Raw genomic sequence first — 17,876 nt, forward strand, 5'->3', positions numbered from 1 at the left:
TGAAAAACTGGAATTTAAGAAATATCTACGGTCAGCTAAAGTAGATTAGGTCTCGTGAAAGCTGACAACTGTTAAGTGTTACAATAATTCTAAATGAAACGGTTTAATGCTGTGCATTCATTAGCGCTGGGATGGTAATTTATTTGACAGTTACTATCTTGGTATAATCCCAGTTCTAATGAATGCACAGCACTAAACTGCTTTATTTAGAATTTCTGACCCTGTCGGACTTGTATCAGAAATGTGTAATAAGTAAATGCAATAACATTTGCAGACAGCACCGAATGTCATGTGATCGAACTTTCAGGAATTGGTCCAACCAGAGTTGGCATCCCTCTCCACAACCAGTGGACTCAAGATGGGGAATGTATCATAGAAACCATAGAAAAGATACAGCACAGAAGGGGGCCATTCGGCCCATCGTGCTCGCGCCGGCTCAAAGAACAACCAGGTGCCCATTCTAATCCCACCTTCCAGCACTCGGTCCGTAGCCCTGCAGCTTACAGCACTTTAGGTGCAGGTCCAGGTGCTTTTTAAAAGAGCTGAGGGTCCCTGCCTCTACCACCAATTTGGGCAGTGAATTCCATACACCCAACACCCTCTAGGTAAAAAAGTTTTTCCTCATATCCCCTCTAATCCTTCCGCCAATCAGCTTAAATCTATGTCCTCTAGTTCTTGAACTCTCCGCTAGGGGAAACAGGTACTTCCTGTTTACTCATAATTTTGTTCACCTCAATCAAGTATACTTCCTCCAACCCTGATCTGACCATCAGAATTTAAGTTATCACACAATTACTTTAGGATCTTAGTTTGGATAGACAATCTGGTTTTGTCAGTCATGGCTTCTTTGGGAGAGGGAGGCACTTGTAGATGTTTATGACTTCTCCAATTCGAACAGCTAATTACCAATCTGTGCAAAACTGAATCTCACAATCCAGTCACTCTACACTGCAGCCAGTGGCGCAAATAGTTATTCTCTGCAGATAAAACAGGACTTCTCCATTTTTAGCAATTATATAATTTTATGGAAAAATCAAATTAAGTATGACACAAGTTTCCTTACATCACAGTGCATCAATTAGACACTATTCACTTGCAGACACAAATTGCAACTGCTGTACTGTCACACTGAGGCAGTTCATTCAATACCACGAGGTTTAAAGAATTGAGGCAACAAAATGTAAAACAAAATCAAAAGCAAGATGCTGCAAATCTGAAATAAAAACTGAAAATGCTGGAAAAGCTCAGCAAGTGAGGCAGCATCGGTGGAGAAAGAGAGTTAGTGTTTGACAACCTTTGTATTTTACCAATGTAAAGCAACCTTTGCATCAATTGAGAAGGGCTTTGGGCGGGATGTGTAATTGTGCTCCATTTGTCCTCACTAACTACTAAAAACCTGTTTCCAGTCCATGCAAAAAAACAAAACACCATCAAGAAATGCTCTGCACTGGGTTTTGATGTCTTTGTCTTTTCAACGGTGATATTTACGGCCGTGCTCCTGCTTTACGGCAGGAGGTCGGCGTCCACTGGCTCGCTCCTTTACGGTAGCGGGTCGTGCAGCCGCGGATCGAGCGGGCGATGGCGGCGAGCGGCGGTGGCGGGCTCCAGGCCAGGGTGGCGCGGCTGGTGAGCAGGCAGCACGGGAGGCCTGTGCTGAAGCCCAACAAAGCGCTGGTGCTGGCCGATAGAGTGGCGAACAGGAGGATCCGGCGGGGAGGTGAGAGAGAGAGAGAGGCCCCGGGGGTTGGACAGGTCCCTCAGTCCCCTGTGTGTAACGCCCTTCGGGTGAGACGCTAAATCCAGCCCCCCCCCTTCCCCCTTCAGGTGGGCCTAAAAGATCCCATGGCCACTGTTTCGAAGAAGAGCAGGGGAATTCTCCCCCAGTGTCCTGGCCCAACATTTATCCCTCAACCAAACATCACAAAAAAAACAGATTATCTGGTCATTATCACCTTGCTGTTTGTGGGATCTTGCTGTGCTCTTACATTACAACAGTGACTCCACTTCAAAAAGTACTTAATTAGCTGTGAAAGTGCTCCTGGGCATCCTGAGGTAGTGAAAGCAGCAATATAAAATGCAACTTATTTCTTTAACCTTCATCAGACCTGACACAGCGGTGGGCGAGAGCTGGTCCACCTGAGTAGGTCAGCAGGATGTGTGAGCCGCTCACCTCAACTATCGTTGCGGGAGTTCTCGGTGTCCTGGGCCAACGTTTATCCCTCAACCAACATCCCTCAAAACAAATTATCTGGTCATTTATCTCATTGCTCTTTGTGGGACCTTGCTGTGTGCAAATTGGCTGCCACGTTGCCTACGTTACAACAGTATTTCATTGGCTGTAAAACGCTTTGGGGTGACCTGAGGTCTCTATAAATGGAAGTTCTTTCCTTCCTTATCCCCCTCGGTTTTCCATTCTGTCTGTAATCAAGCTTTTGAAATTCAAACTTGACATCGCCTCATGATTACCTTCTGATTTATCTTGTTTTATTTTCGCTCCTTAAGCCAGGGACTGTCCAGGACTGTGGGGTGTCAGCTCATCGTCTACATTTCACCATTTAAAATAGGCAGAATCTCACCTATTTATTTATTCTGGGTATCAATTGCACCAATAAAAGATGTTCTAATAATTCACAGAGGCAACCTGTATTACGGAGATGTCGGTGATGATGGCCTGCTGGAAACAAAACGAGTTCAGTGAGAGAGCCTGTGCCAAGGAGATCCAGGCTTTCTATGCATGCACAGCCAAAGCAGAGGTAAAATTAAAGTAAACATATTAACCTGGGGCCATAGATATGGTTGCTGTATTTAGTGGAAAGGCAAAATGTGCTGAGAGAAAATTGTCCATAATTGCCATTTTCACAAGAATACTCCAGCGAAAGGGGTGGGGTGAGAGTGAAATATCGTTGATCTAGGTTTCCTGCTGTCTCCAAGTCTAATTTTTTTTGGGGGGTGTGGTTGCTATAAAGGAATGAGAGAAATGTGGGAGGAGCACTAAAAATGAAAGAGAGATTGAGGACCAGTGGTGAGAGGGGGAGCAACTATCAGGTGACAAACATTTTCTTATGTCCTGTGTGGGACTTTGAGATGTGTTGGAACACCTTCCCTAGATATGGGAGCATGTTCAAGTCTCACATAAACTTGGGCTTTAGAGAGAGTTAACAGTAACTGAGGGTAACTCTTGTGGAGAATGATGACATTCATGGATAATATTTTACACAGTTCACTTTCTACATATATATATTTGAAAACAAGGAGCACTCTCTCCCTTTTGCACATGTCAAGAGATACACAACAGGATCCAATGAGATATCACATATAAACAATGAATGCACTTAACCACTTCACACGCAACAAAGCCCAAAGTAAGTTCTATCCAGTCAAGTCCATGGATTATGTAAATATGGTATCTCACTGAGACCTGTCTGGTAGTCTATTTACACAAGGGATAACTAATTTTACTATTTTAGTTTATAAAGAACTGTTTAAAGAAATTGAGGTTCTTGGATGTCATTTTGGAGGAGTATGGCAGTTACTGTGCGATGATTTTGCAGTTTGTCCGGCCTTGTGGTATTCGGTTTCGGTTACGGGTTAGAATGCAGCTCACAAAGATGCTTGGATTTATTTTTATGGAGATTTTGGGTGGTGTTCACGTGGACTTGTCTTTTCTGGGCTTTGTTTTTGAAGAGTGATGGCAGCAATGTGATACTGGGTTGTGCAGGGCACCTTGTGATTGTTGATTACAGTGGTATTGGACTTGATGGCAGTGTACTGCTCCTAAGGCCACACTCACTATATAAAGTACTTTCTGCATCATTCCTTGCACAAGCAAAAGATTAAGCTTTTTCCCGGGCAGTCTGTTATGCAGATCAAAGCTCCCAATGTAGTCATCTTGGTGTCTAATGGAAATGTCTGTCTTGCAGGCTGAGCGGAAAGCAAAAGCAAGTTTGGGCAGTGTGGAACAAACTGGCACTTTGACTCCCAGACAAGCACTGAAGTTGCTCCAGAGATATCCTAACAAAAAGCACGAAACATAGAATTCTGTTCTAAGCACGAGAAAGAACTATTTGGATATGAAAGGCTGCTCTCTGGCCTATTCTGTCAATCTGAGGGGCTTGTACCTGATGGATATAACTGCTGTGGGAATTGCATGAATATATTGTTCATCAGCTACAGTACAAAGAGAAAGCCAAGATCTGATAGAATCAAGACAGTATCTTCAGCTGAATGTTCGCTATCCGGCCTACAAAGATTCAAGACGATGGGTCTCATTGAATAGAAAATAATGGTGATTTATTCTATTTTGTGAAATACATGTTGAATTATTTCAAAGCTGGTAGCTGCGTTGAATGCACATGATTTTCATTTTTAATTTATCTTCACATTTGCCTGTGTCTTTTGTGAGTTGTATTGAATTTTATTCTCACTCCTTGGGTCTACTACGCTACATTTAATTCCCATCCATGAAGATGATCTCCCAAGTCTCTTCTCAGTGTCTGTCTGTAACCAGCTGTGAGGAGGTGCATTAGAGCAGTCTGGACTGGTGCTGCCTCCTTCCCTGGGGAGCAGCGCCTGCTTTCTGACCATTGTCCACCTCCTCCCCAATGGTGGGAAAGTCTGAGATCAGGAGTCTCATCGTGGGATATTCAAGCCCCAACCCAAGTTGCACCTTTCCATAGTACATTATCTTCAATGTGTCATACAGCTGTGTTTCTGAACAACTTCATCTATCAAAGTAAAATCACTCACCTTTCAAGTAAAAGTGAATCTTAATTTTTGGTACAGTCTATAAGAATAATCTATCAGTTTGCAGATGAAAGAACAAGCTTTGGAAGTTGCATATTATATTTTCAGTGGTTTACAAATAGTCATGTGTAGTTAACTGCTGAAAGTGAAGGCAATAGTGAAGTTGACATTGAAATAACCCCCTTAAAGTGTTATTTTAAGTATTGTCACAGTGTTATATAAAATTGTAACAAACCCTCTGTAATCACAGGAGAAACGATCTTGTACTACTCTGCTCCAATTAACTTGGTCCAATAAATGAACTCCAATACATGCTGTACTTACAGCCTTTGCTAATATACCATTAGGTCTTGATTTTGTTGGACAGTAGGGAAATATTTTGTGGATTTTTTGCTATAACACTGCATTGTAGCACCAGTCTCTTACTGATGCAATAGAATCTTGATTAATTTTTGTCTTGTTGAACAATTCATTTAACTCATTTGACTTTATTTATAAAATATCAATGAGGAAGATTGTTTTACCAGTACCTTCCCCGTTAGTACATATGAGATCTTGTGTGTTCAGTATCTAAATCTGATTTAAGTAGCTGGTCACAAAAGTGGAGGATGGTGAGTTGTTGGACTTGGTGTCTCCACTCGCCAACTTGAAAAGTCGGCTAACCAGCTGCGGTAACTCAGGAAAAGATCGCGAGAGGTATCGATTGGAAAATACATGGTTTTTCAAATTGTTGAGTTCTGTTTGTAACTGAGGGGGTTGGTTGATGCCAATGTTAACATGGACAGTTCTTTGGGACCACACTCAGTAGAAGTGAAAGGTGCTTTGGTCTTTCTCTTCAATGACAAAGTCCCAATGCATTTAATGTGGCCAAACAATTCTCTGTTGTGGTTCCAAGTTGCTCAGAATGCAATGGAAAGGTTTCTTTCTGCTGAGGACCAGGTTGTTGATTTGCATCAGTACCTCTGCTCTCATTGAAGAGATAAGAAAGAACAGATAACCTTTTGCTCCTTCTCAGCACAGTTTGACCAACTTAATTCTGCTAAAATTGGCATCCACAAAAACTTCCAAGTACTGATACTCAACAAGTGGATTTGTGGCAAAAATGGTTACAGTTAGAGGTCAGGTATACACCAGCCCACACTGACTGACTTGCTACTCAACGCTCTGGAGAGGGATTTACAGTGGGCGGATCTCTTCATTAGAGCGTCTTACATGAGGACCTGGCTTAAAGTGATTGGTGATGAGTAAGCCCTACCTGTGGCATTGAACAGCCTTCCAACACTCGAGATTGATGTCGCTGATTATGAAACTGAAACTTGGGGCAACAACTGATGGAAGATATCATCCAGAGCCCAAGCATGCAAATAGATGCTCATATATCTTGGGTTGGTGCCTTCCTTTATTGGGTTGCAAAGAGGCAAGCGATGCTGAGCCTCTGCACCTCCAACTGGTGGAAGCAATGTTCAATGCAGCATGGTGTGTATTCACCCTTTCAAGGGGGTGACGGCAATGCAGCACCCATTTTATGGTGAATTGTGCTGCCCATCATGCCACTTGAGTTCCTCGTACCTGCCAGTAGCCTAGCAACCCATCCTTGTCTGCTGTCTAGATTGGCAGATTGGATTAGGGCCCATTTTAGAAAGGTGAGGTGAAGTGGAAGAAGAAAGTGGCACACAGGACTAGAGCAACAGTGGGATGTTTTTAAAAGATTTCAAAGGTACATTCCGTTTTGAAAAAAAAAGGAAACTACTTGTAGTTGACGGATAACATGGATAATTAGAGGTTAGAATCAAATTAAAATTGAAGAGTGCCAGTGAATTCTATAAGAATAACAAAAAAGCTAAAAGGGAAAATAAGAGATTAAGAGTCAGACAAGGAATGCTAAAAGGGAGTTTGAGATTTTTTTGAAGTATTTTACAAGTATATTAGTAAAAAGAATTATTAAAAGTGAGGTGGGACCCCTGAGAGGAGAGATTAGTCAATTTGTAGATGATCAAAAAATGGTGGTGCTATTTAATAAGTACTTCACATTGGTCTTTACTAAAGAGAAGAATGTCAGAGAGGAAGTGAATCCTGAAGTTGCTGAAAGCAAAAAGAGTGATTTAATGGTGGATAAAAGAAAGATTTTAGATAAACTAGTTAGGGTAAAGGAAGACAAAGTACAAGTGCCCAATGGCATACGTCCTAGGATACTGAGGGAGGTAAGGGAAGTAATTGTCCTATTGAGTATGGGATATGTGATTTAGTACTGGAGTGGTGAATGTAGTATCCATTTTTAAAAGGGGAAACAGCTAATGCAGGTAATTACAGGTCAACTGGATTATCTGGTAGGAAAAAAATTGTCTTTAAGGGTGAAATTACCCACAAAGAAAATAATTAAAAGCAGCCAGCATAGATTTCCAAAGGGACAATGGTGCTTGACAAACCTCATAGAATGTTTTGAGGAGGTAACAGGGTGATAAACAGGGTAAATGCAGTGGATATAGTGTACATGGACTTTATAAAAGCTGTAGGGAGTAAGTATATTCAGCATTTGATCTGCCCACTTGCATAACACTTTACTTTTCAAAGTTAAACATCGTTTGCCAAACAGACGCCCATCCTGCCAACCCATCAAGATCTGCTTGCATTAGTTGAGCATCCTGTACAGTCCTAACTCTCTCACGTATCTTGGTATTGCCCGCAAACTTGTGGATCATTCCCTCAACTCCTACATCAAAATCATTAATGAAAATTGTAAATAGCAAATGTCCCCCTGGGACACCATTGGCAAACAGTCTTCACGCAGATCCAAGTCCATTGACAACAAATTTCTGCCTACAGGTATTTAGCCAATTTTCAATCCACTGCAGCAGATTACCACTAATTCCACAAGATTCTATCTTATACAGAAGCCTCTTGTGCGGTACACTATCAAAAGCTTTCTGAAAGTCCAGGTAGATAATGTCTACCGGCTTACCCTTATCCACTAATCTGGTGACTTATTCAATGAAATTCATATCGCAAGGCCTTTTCCAGAAGCTGTGTTGGGTGTCACTGATAAGACCTCCTCTATCTAAATGATCATATCGGGCATCCCTAATGATTCCTTTGAGAATCTGGCCTATTATTGAAGTCAAGCTCATTGGCCTATAGTTACCCAGTTCTGCCATATCACCCTTTTTATTAAAAAAAATTGAAACTATGTTAGAATCCTTCCAGTCGAGGGGAATAGTCTCTGACTCCAGCGAGCTATGAAGGATATGGGTAAGGTGCTCGCGTAACACCTGTCTCATTTCCTTAAGAATTCTTGGGTGGATATCTGGACCAGTCGCCCAATCTATTTCTAAGCAGGAAATTCACTGCTGGTCTGTGCTGGTAAACTTTATGGTTTTAAGCAGTTAGAACCCCAGCAGTACTCCATAGACATTTGAGGGCCCTTAAGCCATGGTTCTTGCAAGCAATGCTGACGTTCTATGGGCTTGCATAAATGGAGTATGTCCCGATAGAGAGAGAATGACTAGATACCAGACCAACTGGAAAAAAATAGGTGGTATCAGCTTATCATGGCATTATGTAGATGTTCCTTTTTTGAATTAATTCTCAGGATGTGGGTGTTGCTGGCAAGACTGGCATTTATTGCCCATCTCTAGTTGCCTTTGAGAAGGTAGTGGTGAGCTGCCTTCTTGAACTGCTGCAGTCCGTGTGGAGAAGATACTCCCACAATGCTGTTGGGTAGGGAATTCCAGGATTTTGACCCAGCGACAATGAAGGAACGGTGATATATGTCCATGTCTGGATGGTGTGTGACTTGAAGAGTTCCCAGCTATTGCATTCTTAAAAGTTCATTACAACATTTTAGAAATGTCTCAATTATTTACTTAATTTTCCAACTCACTTAAAGTTTTGCTATGTCAGTGGTGGCTCAGTGGGCAGCACGCTCACCTCTTGAGTCAGAAGGTTGTGGGTTTAAGTCCCACACCTCTGTCAGAGATGCTGTCTTTTGGATGAGACGTTAAACTACCGCCCCATCCGTCCTCAGGTGGACGTAAAAGGCGGCACTATTTGAAGAGCAGGGGAGTTCTCCCGATGTCCTGGCCTATATTTGTCCCTCAACCAACATCACTAAAACAGATCATCTGGTCATTTATCTCATTGCTGTTTGTGGAATCGTGCTGTGTACAAATTGGCTGTTGCATTTCCCTACCTTACAACAGTGACTATAATTCAAAAGTGCTTCATTGGCTGTAAAGTGCTTTTAGACGCCTTAAGGTTGTGAAAGGTGCTTTATAAATATGCACGTTCTTATTTACTGAAGAAACAATATTTTCAATCTATTGGGTGAAATTCTCAAATGAATCTTGATTTATATTTGATATAAGCAGGGATAAGTGGATAGGAATATTTTATATAAAATACATAAACGAAGCTATATATGATGGGGAATTGTTCAGGACCACTCGTCTTTATCCCATCTAGTTTCCTGTGGTAACGAAATTAGTGGATGTAATTAACAAGGAAACGAAACAGGATGTTTAGTGAGAATACATAGAAGGGAGGGGAAAACTACATCTACTTGGGTCCAGCTTTGCCCTGTTTGTCATCAACTGGACGGATGTCCTGTGTCCAGCTGAACCCTTGTAGTACTCCTAATTTTATTTCATTATTTTTAATGGCCACATAGTTTGGATTAAAGGCTCAATCCTAATTCCACCTTTTATTTCCATTGCACCTAACACCGAACCCAACTCCCCTGATGTTACACTGGCAAGTTCTGAAGTGCAGAAAGTGGAGAGAAGTTTGAAATTTGTTGATTTCTTTATACCTCGCGTCGACCTTTGCTCCCCTGGTACAGTTCCTTTTTTTTTTCGTGTGTGCTCACAAACGGTTTAAATGTAATGTTTGGTGTAGGAAAGTTTATTTTGTTGTAAAGGCGCAGCTCCCCATGACATCCAGTTCGATCCGACCCTCTGTTCAAAGGGCAATTGCCATCACGGCTGAGCCTTGGCCAGCATCCTGGGACGGGCTATTATTAAGGTGATGCAATGAGGACGTTTTTGCCAATCCAATCGTTCCGAAAGGGGAGAAACGAAATGTGCCGAAGGGCTGAGATTATCTGCAGTCTCTTTGTACTCGGTCGAGACCCACCCATTCACTGAGCTCCCACACACACACGCTGCAGGTCCGGCTGTGCAGAGTCATTTTCTGGAGACTGATCTTTTTAACCACTCGCCTGTTGCGCCGGGACGGTCGCTGCTTTTTACCCTGGGTGCGGAAATTCGCAGGGAAATCAGGAGATCCAGGAGGAGGCTGTTCTGGAGATCGGTTCATTCTGATTTCAAGGCAGATGTTACTGGGTCGCCGCAGCTCTGGGATCTGGACTACAATGTAACTTCAGGATGGTATTGGCTTCTGTTATCTCGACAGTGCTTTATTTATGTACCGTGGGAGCCGAGGTAATGTTGGAGCTCAATTCATTACTTTAGAAATTAGTTCGCACGCTTTTATTTCTCCCTCTCTTTTTATTTTAAATTATGATCGAAACAGAAGAGCAAATTGCATTCTATTTGCATCCTCGCTGATTGCCTGCTAACCGTTTCTCGCCCGAATCCCCCGGTTTCTTTAGCCTGGTTTGAATTGATTCTGATGTTAAATAATAGTCTGGAGCAGAGATGCTGCAAGTTTTAAACGGTGCTGAATAACGCACATCAGCCCACGAGTCTGCAGAGAGATAGCACAGACACATGTACTGGTTTAAACCATATTTTTATTATGTTTTCTTTATCTTCAGATTGCACAAACTTCTCAAACGAAAGACAATCATCTTTCAGGTAACAATTTTAAACAGGTTAAACGTTATCTAATGCTAAGAGATTCTTTCCATAGATAAAAAGACATGCATTTGTATCGCATCGCCTCCGATCTCAAGGCGCTTCACTTGGAAATAGAGAAGTCATAAAAAGCATATTTTATCCACGTGTGGGTTTGTTTTTTTTTATTTTGTTATACAAATAATTTATCATTGAAAACATAATTTGCAAAGTAAAGTTAGATGAATGTCTAGTTCAGTGTACAGATTGAAAATGACAAACCCTCCTGTCATTCCAATAAAACTGGTTGGAATGATAAATGTTTTTTTTTATGCAATTCAACATGTTCCTACATTACTCGCAGTTTCCAAAGAACAACGAGTAAGACTGGGTTGGTGCGAGGGCGTTTGCTGGCTGGGAGCAAATGTCTCCAAGTGGAAGATCAAACGTCTCAAATGTCGAAACGGTTCTAATAGGTTATAATAATATCATTCTGGGTGAGATTTCACAGCTAGTCGCGTTGTTACACAAATAGCCCCTTACACCCCCCCCCCTCTCCAGATCGCCACATTCCCAACATCTGCCGCACCGAGGGGGGGATTTGCACTTCAGGAAATAGTCACACATGCTGGACCTTTCGAGCCTGTCAAAGGCTGTAAAAATACACTTTTGAATGTCGTGCATTGCAACAAAGAGGCCCAACAGAAGTGAAAGGCGGTATTTGTAACTGCGAGAGAGGAGCTTTATGTCTGGAGGGGGGGAGCTGGGCCACCACGTATTTTCCGCATTTCCAAAGTTCACAGCCTCTCCCATCCAGTAGGTATGCAGTTTGAGAAAAAAAAACGAGTAGGGAAGGATGTTTCCCCAGGCTCAAATCTACCTGGACATCCAAGGAGAGAGCCACGGTTTTGAACTGTACCATTGCAAAATTAGGATGCTGCTCCAGGTTGTCCGTCATGGTCAACTTGGCAAGTCGGGTGTCTAAAGTACTCAATCGAGATTCCAGTCGGACCTGTACAATGACCAGAGCACCAGCCTCAAACCAGATGGCTGGATATTGGAGATCTCCCATTTTCTGGGGGCAAGACGCCTGTCATGTATTAGGAGAAAGAGATACGTCTCCTGGAGGGCTGAGAGATGGAAAGCACCATGGTTTCTGGAGTCAGTGTGTCCAATTTATTCTTGGCTCCCAACTCTGTGAATTGATGGGGAAGGTGCTCATGCTAAGATTCTGGTAGCCTAGAGGTTATCGTGCGGTGTTAGCAATGTACAAGTTGTGATTCCAAATCCCACCATGGCAGGTTGTGATATTGAATTCAATAAATCTGGTGATTTGTGGGCTGATGGAAGCTTCTGGAGTGTTGTAAAAACCCAGCCTTCACAGGGGGAACCTGCCACATCCGCCCAGTCTGGTTTACACGTGACTCCAGTCCCCCACCATGTGGTTAACTCTTAATGCCCTCGGGGCAAGATTGGATGGGCAGTAAATGCTGATTTACTGGGAACAAAATAATTCTTGAGGTCAAAACCAAAAAACTAACAGTTATCTGTTTTCTCCTGATACAACTAAGTCTGCTAGAGGAGGTCTCCATTTATGGAAAACCCTCAAGATTGCTCTGCGGGGCATTTATGAAGCTGAATCATGCTCCTACTAAGTAGGCCTGCCATTTGATCATGCAAACCAGCTATCTGAGGGGTAGTATCCTGCCTTTTGTAGGAGATTTTTGACTTACTGATTTATTGGAGTATCTGCATACCATGACATTATCTAATCAAATGAGGAATAACTGACCCTAGAGTTTAGCTTGAAACAATGACAGTGCCAGTTCTAGCCCAGTAATGTCACCAGATAATTAAACTCTCCCAGCCCAAGAAGTATTAGTAATGAAGGTTTTATTATGGAGATAGGAGCTACATTATGTACCTCATGAATCACCAAACACTACGCAGGCCCCAGTTTCATATCCTACATGACTAAAAAAGGGCTACCATTACTCCTGCCCTCCCATAACCAGTTTACAGCCCATGCAACATATTCCCTACTTAGACACAGTGCTGAAGAAGTCATTTTAAATAACAAGAATAAAATAAACAAAACTCTGTAATATATGCGAGCATTAGGAAGCAATCATATTTTAGCCTAAGAGCCAGCGCCAAAGACTACTCACAGACTAAACAGGACTATCTGTGAAGCTGTCTGGAACAGATACATCTACTAAAGGTAATTTTATACTCTCCTCTGGGGGCATCAGGCTATAAGAAACCTGCAGCATATTCCCAATGCAGGATTGTATATTGTAGAAGACAATAGAATGACTTGATGGGCTGGTGCTAAGTATTTGAATTGATTCTCCATAAACTCAATACTGTTAGTCTAATCATATTGGCACCAAAGGCTGTTTAAAGGCAAAATATGACCAATAGTTACAGTTGTCATCAATTGATGATGATGTGGAGATGCCGATGATGGACTGGGGTGGACAAATGTAAGGAATCTTACAACACCTGGATAATCTCCGAAAGCTTGCGATTTTAAAATAAAATTGTTGGACTATAACCTGGTGTTGTAAGATTCCTTACATCAATTGATGATGACATTGGAAGGTTTTAGAGAGTTTTGTCCTGATCAGGTCAGTAGACCACAAATAGCATCTCTTGGGGCTCAGGAGGTTGGTGCACAAAATAAAAATTACTTTTGCATTAAATGTGCCCAATTAAGTTTGAACTAGTTTAAAAACATAGTTTTTACTCTCCAATCTGATGTACATATTTCCTTCTCTGTGAAGAGGATGATGTGTTGGTTGAATTAGTTTGTTGGAGACATACCTCTACTGTATAATGAGGTGATTCTGATCACTTAGTGTTAGAATCTCTGACACGGGTTGGAGAACCCAATGACAGGGCTTGGGAGACCTGACCAATACCCGATCACCATTACCCTGGATGAAGTTTCTAGATTCCCACTATATAAACGCTGGTTCATGTGACTGAAGCAGGAATCCACGGTGTTGCTTAAGCTGTGTGTCTTTGCTGTGCGCTGGTGTTAGACCTGGGAGCTGAACGATGTCTATGATACAGAGTCATTGTGAACCTGGAGATCAATGATGAGGCCTTATTGTCCTTTAAATTAATAGATGACTGCACGCAGACTGCGTTACGAGTGTGTAATCCTTCACACCCAATTTTCCTATTCACTCTTGTAAAGCTTTATGCCCGAGCATTAAAGAGGAAAATCTGTCTCGTTTAATTAAAGGTTATATAAGCACTATTTTTTTTACTTTTTTTAGAGGAAGATTCAACAACAACTTTCATTTATGTAGCACCTTTAACATAGTAAAACATCCCAAATCACTTCATAGGAGCATTATCAGACAAAAATTAATTCAGTTCATAAGAGTCTAAATGGATCATTTTTTCTGTACTGCAGTTTGACTAAATTGATCAAAAGGTTGTGGGTTCAAGCCCCACTGTAAATTTGAGCACATAATCTAGGCTGACACTCCAGTACAGTACTTGAGGGAGTGCTGCACTGTCGGAGGTGCCGTCAATCGGATGAGATGTTAAACTGAGACCCGGTCTGCCTGTTCAGGTGGACAAAGAAGATCCCACGGTACTATTTGAAGAAGAGCAGGGTGTTCTCCCAGTGTCCTGGCCAACATTTCTCCCTCAACCAACACCACCAAAAATAGATTATCTGGTCATTCATTCATTTGCTATGTGCATTACTTTGCTGTGCACAAATTGGCAGCTGTGCTCATCTACGTAACAGTGATTGCACTTCAAAAAGTAATCTTTTGGCTGTAAAGAACTTTGGGACCGCCTGAGGATGTGATAAAGCAATGTAAATGCAAATTCTTTATTTTAAAATATTTTATACCGTGCCTGATGTGTTTCTATATTGTTCTAATGTAGTAATTTAATCTACTCTGCAAGGTTCATATCTGCATTGAGCATCTGCTGTATAAACTGATCCTTTTGAATCCCACGTAGTTCAGTTTTGAAAGATAATGATCTCATGGTGGTCATAACTTTTAAAAACTGCATGCATTGTGAGAAATCAGATTTTTTTCTATACTGTGTTTTCCTAAGTGGCATGTTGGCCAATGATGCTGCTGGTCTAACATGCTGAGCCAAGGAATGGTAAAAGGAAGGCTAGTGTTAGTGATTCCCTATATTTTGAGTTCTCAGTCCTTCTCATACAATGAGGGCTGCATAAGACTTTGTTGTAAAATAGACTGTTTGCTGTGAGTCCTGCTGTAAGTCCCGCCCCACCTCCAACTCATTGGCTGACACAGTGGTGTCAATAGACACTTTGTTCAATGAGAGAACAGTGCCGAGCAGGGTTTAGACAATTCCCACAAGGAATTAGAAAGTAATCCTTTCTCAAACGTCTCCTAGGGGTTGGACCACAAGTGACATTGGCAGGTTCCTGGGAGCAAATTACTTCCCTGCGTTCTTTAACAGCCTGGGGGAGAAAACAAATTGTAAAACAGGTGAAGAACGAAGGCTGATTTCTTGTTTCTTCTTTTGTTTCCACAGTTGTTAGCTGGTGCTTAGGCAGTGTCACAAAACTGGGTTACTATACTGGATCAGTGACATCCACTGTGACCGGAGAAGAGTGTCTGAAGTGGACAGAATTCCCAGACTATGTCCAGCAGTATCCCAATAAGGGTCTTGGTGACCATAATTTCTGCCGCAATCCTGATGGTGAAACAATTCCATGGTGCTTCTACAGAAAGAAAACGGGGTCAATAAGCTGGGCAGAATGTGACTGCAATCATGGTAAACAACTCTGTTTCCTTTTTACTCATCACGACCATTGAAACAATTGGAAGCGTTGCACAATTTCTGTTGAACTGCACAATACCGACCTAGGCAAAAAGGAAAATAAAATTTAAAGGACAGCTAAGCCTCCGGTTTGTGCCGGCAATTCTCCACATAGGGACTTCCCAGTCTTGTCAGGCGAGGGAGGTAACAGAGGCCAGTTTTACAGGTATGGCCTACTCGCCTTCACTGCCAAGGGAATGATGCATGGTATGGGAAGGGTAAGAAGGAACGTAAAATTCAAGGGAAAACCAATAAACCTTGAATATCCTAGAAAAGGATCTGTCAGGATGAATTGGTTTTTAACTCTCCCAGTTTTGGTAATGAAGTGATGGACGGATTACTGTGCAATAGAAGCGTTTTTCACCTCAAAGGAAGAGGGAAAATTGGCAAGACGCAGTCCTATCTCACAGGGGTGCGAATCAGGCCAGTGTTAATAGGCAGTGTAGGCAAGTTCATGATCCAGCCCATCCTGCCCCCTCCCCTGGGGAAGGAAGGGGTAACAATGAATAATTGGGGATGGAGGACACAACAGACACATAAGATTATCAAAAAGCAGCTCCTTCCGGTTTCTTTTAATTAAGGAGTGAAAGGGTTAAACGTGCAGATATACTATAGAAACAAATTAATTGTAAAGAGGGGAGACCTGGAGAGAGAAAGACTAGGAACATTTGATGAGAGTATATAACATATATTAAAGTTTATGTTTTTGAATATTTTCCCCCCATTAATTTTTACTCCTCCCCAAATTGAAGTTGTTGACTTCTTGCTGGGTTCAGTTCCTTGGGAGCTGAGCACCCTCTGCCCCAGTGGCCATTCTTCAAGTGTTAGCCTAGACCATGTATTCCTTGCAGGGGATTTCTGGAAACCAAACAGGAGTTTACCTCTCCCCAACCAAGGGAAGGCAATTGTAACCCCCCTTGCTGCCAACCAACTGCCTCTGTACAGAACAGGGATCAAACCTAGCACCTTCCTAAACTCTACAGATCAACTGCTCGATTTCATAACAAGCCGAGCCATAAGGGTTCCTAGGTCCCTTGTTTCAAATCATCCTCTCTCAACCCGAGTGGATTCAATGAATATCAACAAATCTTTCAAGAAAGCAGAACAGGAGTTGAGAAGCGAGTGAGATTTGTGGATGAATAGAGTTTTCAAGTTGGATTTGACCTTCCTGATTGGCTGCACAGAATGATGATATAATTCACACGAGCCTGTTACTGATCTATGTGTATTCTTATGATTTTATTAAAGTAATGAATTTCTACCATTCTTCTGTTTCTAATTAGCTCTACTAACTGAAAGTGCCAAAGTAGATATCGCCTAATGTGACAGTTGCTTAGCAGGTCTCAGAATGATAGTTAAGGTAGATGGACCTTTGTGTGATACCTTTATTATAATGGCCGTGCTGGTACAGCGGCAGCCTCCTTTGTATAGTGCCGTGTACAGTCGGTATTGAGTTATAATTGTTGGGAAAAACCAAGCAGGAGCCAGATAATTTCCCACGGAGGGGAAAGGTGAATTGTGTCAGTACCTTCTGATATGCCTCCTTATGGCCTGTTGTAGAGTAGGATTGGCAAAGCCCTGGGAGTAGGTTAGCCCTGTCCCCTCAAACAGAGATGTTACATAGTACCAGGCAACCACAGAAGGGTAAAAAAGTAATAAGTTCCTACAATTTGAATGATTTTGCTATTTAAATTATGTGTTTAAGGGAAGGCTAGATAAGTACATGAGGGAGAAAAGTGTATGCTGATAGGGTGGGAGGAGGCTCGTGTGGAGCATAAACCAGTTAGGCCAAATGGCCTGTTTATGTGCTGCTAATTCTATGTGATATGTTGATGAGAGGTCCACAAATGTATACTCAAACACATACACAATGTTTGATTTACCAGCCTCCTGTACATCTAGTATATTTTCTTCTGTTTGAAAAGAACTGCTAGGCAAATGAATGACTGTGCAGGAGGCCATTAAATTGTGCTCCTTGCATGTGTTCCAGCATATGCACATCAGCCTAACGTTCGGAAACAGTGAGCACTGCATTGGCTGCAGTTATGTTGTGGCAGCAGCAACAATGCAACAGTGATGGGAGGTCACTTCTAAGAAGTCATTGAAGTGGAGGTGCGTTGGTGCTGGCAGGGGAGGTGCGTTGGTGCTGGCAGGGGAGGTGCGTTGGTGCTGGCAGGGGAGGTGCGTTGGTGCTGGCAGGGGAGGTGCGTTGGTGCTGGCAGGGGAGGTGCGTTGGTGCTGGCAGTGGAGGTGCTTTGGTGCTGGCAGCGTTATAGGGCACTTTTTTGGCTGGCATGAGGAAAACTGCTATATGATTCTGGGTCTAGAAGTGCAGGATTATGGGGACACCAGTTGGATAAGTAATGTGAGGACACAATCAGCATGTTATGAAGCAGTGGTGGGTTAAGATGCCTGAGGAGAATCTTAGCGGTTGCTTGTGTGTTTCCAATGCTTCTAATAACGGGTTAAAGTATTTTTGATGTATGTAATATGCACCAATTTATCTTGATTAAGAAT

At 42.2% G+C, this 17,876-nt stretch overlaps 2 protein-coding genes across 2 annotated transcripts in view; both read left to right on the forward strand.

The window, feature by feature from the left end:
* Positions 1-1,532: 1,532 nt before the first annotated feature.
* chchd1 (coiled-coil-helix-coiled-coil-helix domain containing 1) lies at positions 1,533-5,081 on the forward strand. Its single transcript, XM_067972351.1, has 3 exons — positions 1,533-1,717; positions 2,635-2,753; positions 3,921-5,081. Exons 1-3 carry the CDS (start codon positions 1,579-1,581, stop codon positions 4,032-4,034), a joined length of 372 nt encoding a protein of 123 aa, XP_067828452.1. The 5' UTR covers positions 1,533-1,578; the 3' UTR covers positions 4,035-5,081.
* A 1,662-nt stretch (positions 5,082-6,743) lies between these two features.
* si:ch211-51a6.2 (neurotrypsin) overlaps positions 6,744-17,876 on the forward strand; it is a 51,236-nt gene continuing 40,103 nt past the window's right edge. The window contains exons 1-3 of the mRNA XM_067972332.1: positions 6,744-6,944; positions 10,514-10,553; positions 15,072-15,314. Of these exons, the coding sequence (XP_067828433.1) occupies positions 6,744-6,944; positions 10,514-10,553; positions 15,072-15,314 (484 nt within the window). The remainder of the gene's footprint in view (positions 6,945-10,513; positions 10,554-15,071; positions 15,315-17,876) is intronic.

Source organism: Heptranchias perlo, chromosome 36 (genome assembly GCF_035084215.1).
Source record: "Heptranchias perlo isolate sHepPer1 chromosome 36, sHepPer1.hap1, whole genome shotgun sequence".
NCBI classification, from domain to species: Eukaryota; Metazoa; Chordata; class Chondrichthyes; order Hexanchiformes; family Hexanchidae; genus Heptranchias; species Heptranchias perlo.